At 48.1% G+C, this 2,965-nt stretch overlaps 1 protein-coding gene across 2 annotated transcripts in view; it reads right to left on the bottom strand.

Annotated features, from left to right (window-relative positions):
• The window catches only part of COMMD4 (COMM domain containing 4), a 5,039-nt gene extending 3,113 nt beyond the window's left edge, over positions 1-1,926 (bottom strand). Inside the window, exon 1 of one of the 2 annotated variants that reach the window (XM_003784528.3) lies at positions 1,856-1,926. In XM_003784528.3, coding sequence (XP_003784576.1) covers positions 1,856-1,858 — 3 coding nt within the window. In that variant the 5' untranslated portion in view covers positions 1,859-1,926. The remainder of the gene's footprint in view (positions 1-1,855) is intronic. The other variant, XM_023509952.1, reaches the window with a different exon arrangement.
• Positions 1,927-2,965: the final 1,039 nt, after the last annotated feature.

The raw sequence follows: 2,965 nt of genomic DNA, 5'->3' as shown, positions 1-2,965 counted from the left end.
GCTCACAGCAACCTCCAACTCCTGGGCTCAAGCGAGTCTCCTGCCTCAGCCTCCCAAGTAGCTGGGACCACAGGCGCCCACCACAACGCCTGGCTATTTTTTTGGTTGCAGCTGTTATTGTTGTTTTGGAGAGGCTTGGGCTGGATTCAAACCTGCCACCTTAGGTGTATGTGGCTGGCACCTTAGCCACTGGAGCCACAGGCACCAAGCCTGGTCTTTTCTTTTTCTACACAGGGTCTCACTCTGTTGCCCAGGCTGGAATGCAGTGGTATAATCATAACTCACTGCCTAAAATTCCTAGGGTCAAGTGATTCTCCTGCCTTAGTCTTCTGAATAGCTGAAATAGTGGCACATGCCCAATTAATTAAAACAATTCTTTTTAGAGATGGGGTCTGGATGTCACTGAATTTAGAATTCCCAGCCTTGGTGGCACCATAGCTTAGTGGGTAGGGCGCCGGCTACATACAAAAGGGCTAGCAGGTTCAAACCCGGCCCAGCCAGCTAAAAAATCAACAATGAGAATGGCAATTAAAAAAAAAAAAAATAGCCAGGCATTGTGATGGGTGCCTGTAGTCCCAGTTACTTGGGAGGCTGAGGCAAGAGAACCGCTTAAGCCCAAGAGTGAAATTGCTGTAAGCTGTGACGCCACAGCAAGAAGGCAACAGGTGATTCTCTTGCCTCAGCCACGCGAGTAGCTGGGACTATAGGTGCCCACCACAACGCCTGGCTATTTTTGTTGTTGTTGTTGCATTTTGGCCTTGCAGTTTGGCCAGGGCAGTATTTGAACCCTCCACCCTCAGTATTTGGGCTGGTGCCCTACTCACTGAGCCACAGGCACCGCCCTGTAATGGGGGGGAGGTCTTTTTTTTTTTTTGAGACAGAGCCTCAAGCTATCCCCCCGGGTAGAGTGCCATGGCATCACAGCTCACAGCAACCTCCAACTCCTGGGCTCAAGCGAGTCTCTTGCCTCCACCTCCCAAGTAGCTGGGACCACAGGCGCCCGCCACAACGCCCAGCTACATTTTGGTTGCAGCCATCATTGTTGTTTGGCAGGCCCGGGCTGGATTCCAACCCACCACCTTAGGTGTATGTGGCTGGCGCCTTAGCCACTTGAGCCACAGGCGCTGAGCCATGGGAGGGGAGGTCTTAACTAGAACTGGTAACTCAACCCTCCGATTTCCCCTCCTGCAGCTGAAGTCCCACTCCCTGGCACACTGCCTGGTATACACTAGGCACTAAAAAACGTTCTCTGTTGAATGAATGAATGGAGGGATGAATTGGGAAATCTCAATCCCAAAACTACTTTCTGGCTCTGGAAGGAGTGGAGAGGCTTCTTGGGTGGCGCCTGTGGCTCAAGGGCAGGGCACCGGCCCCATATGCCAGAAGTGGTGGGTTCAAGTCCAGCCCTGGCCAAAAACTCCAAAAAAAAAAAAAAAGAAGAAGAAGAAGAAGAAAAAAAGAAAGAAAGAGTGGAGAGGCTTCTTAACAGTATGAAAAGGAGCCTAATTCTAAGCAAGTTCTGGTTAAACACCCACAGGCGGGCTGGGGACGTGGGCACGCTTAGGAGGTACTCTTGGGGTTGGAGAAGGCCTGGAAAGACTCCCGCTCCCGACAAGCCCCAGGTTCTGCTGTTTCAAGTAAGCACCGTGGACTCTAAGCCGGGCGTCCTGATTTGTCCCACCTGCAACGCTCGCAGCGGGGTTCGGGTGGACTTTTCTCTACCAGATCCCCCTCAACTTGGCCCCACGACCATACCCATTGTATTTGCAGACTTCTCCTCTCCTCACTTCCAGAGTCACCGTCCCCACCGTCCTACCCCGGCATCCCCTGCCTCGCACCACCCCTTGACTCTCACCATCGTGCTAGGACGCTGGAGCCCAGGAATCTCTTTTTCCGGTCGCCCCTGGTCAGCTGATCCGACGATCACGTGACCCCGCCTCTCGGTGCCCGGGAGGGCGGGGCTCTGTCCCAGACAGTGTGGGAGGATTGATGTTAGCCGGGGTTAGGTACGTATGGGGGCGAAATGCTAGAGCCTCCTGTCTCCTAGAACCCTTCTCTGGAAACAACCAGCGTCAACCCACAGTTTGAGGCTAGAATCAAGGCAATGACGAAGGAATGAAATCGTTTCATTTGTTTAGCTTAAAGGGACGGGAGCCAGAGCCACGTGTGTTCAGGTCAAAGCAATACCATTATATATAGCTTTGGTAAAAGACATATTTTTAAGGCTTTATTGAAATATAATACACATGCAGAAAATTGTACATATTATAAAACTTAATGAATTTTCGTAACCTGTACGTCGCACTTAACCAGCACCCAGATACGGATATACAGCATTACCAAGACCCCCAAATAGCTCCTTCATATCCATAGTATAGGTATTTTATTTCGTTTTGATGAATCCTCTTAGATGTCAGGAAAACGTTTGCTACAGCTTCACCAACATTAGAAACTTACATTAATTTTTGCCAATCTGAAAAAAATCAGTTACTTTAAATTCCAATACTCTGCTTATTAGTGATTTTCAGAAAATGGATGGTGTAGGAAAATGAGGTTTCTGACATTGACTTGAAGCAAAAACAAAAAGACAAAACTACAAAAATACACTAGAGAATGGACTAATAACCAAAGAAGAAATTGAATACAGTTGTCCCTTAGCATCCTCAGGTTATGGGTTTCAGGACCCTTGAGATATCAAAATTCACAGATGCTCAAGTTCATGATACAAAATGGCTTAGTATTTACATAAAATCTACACAAATCCTCCTTTATATTTTAAAACATTTCCAGATTACTTATATTACCTAATACAATGTATATGCTATGTGAATGACTGTTAGGTTGTAGTTTTAAAAATTATTATTTGTAGCTTGGTGTCTGTGGCTCAAGTGGCTAAGGCGCCAGCCACATACACCTAAGGTGGCGGGTTCGAATCCAGCCCGGACCCGCCAAACAACAATGACGG

The sequence above is a fragment of the Otolemur garnettii genome, unplaced genomic scaffold (genome assembly GCF_000181295.1).
Source record: "Otolemur garnettii isolate 467f Iridium unplaced genomic scaffold, OtoGar3 scaffold00011, whole genome shotgun sequence".
NCBI lineage: Eukaryota > Metazoa > Chordata > Mammalia > Primates > Galagidae > Otolemur > Otolemur garnettii.
Note: the sequence above shows the minus strand (reverse complement) of the source record. Positions and strands in the feature narration are given on the sequence as shown.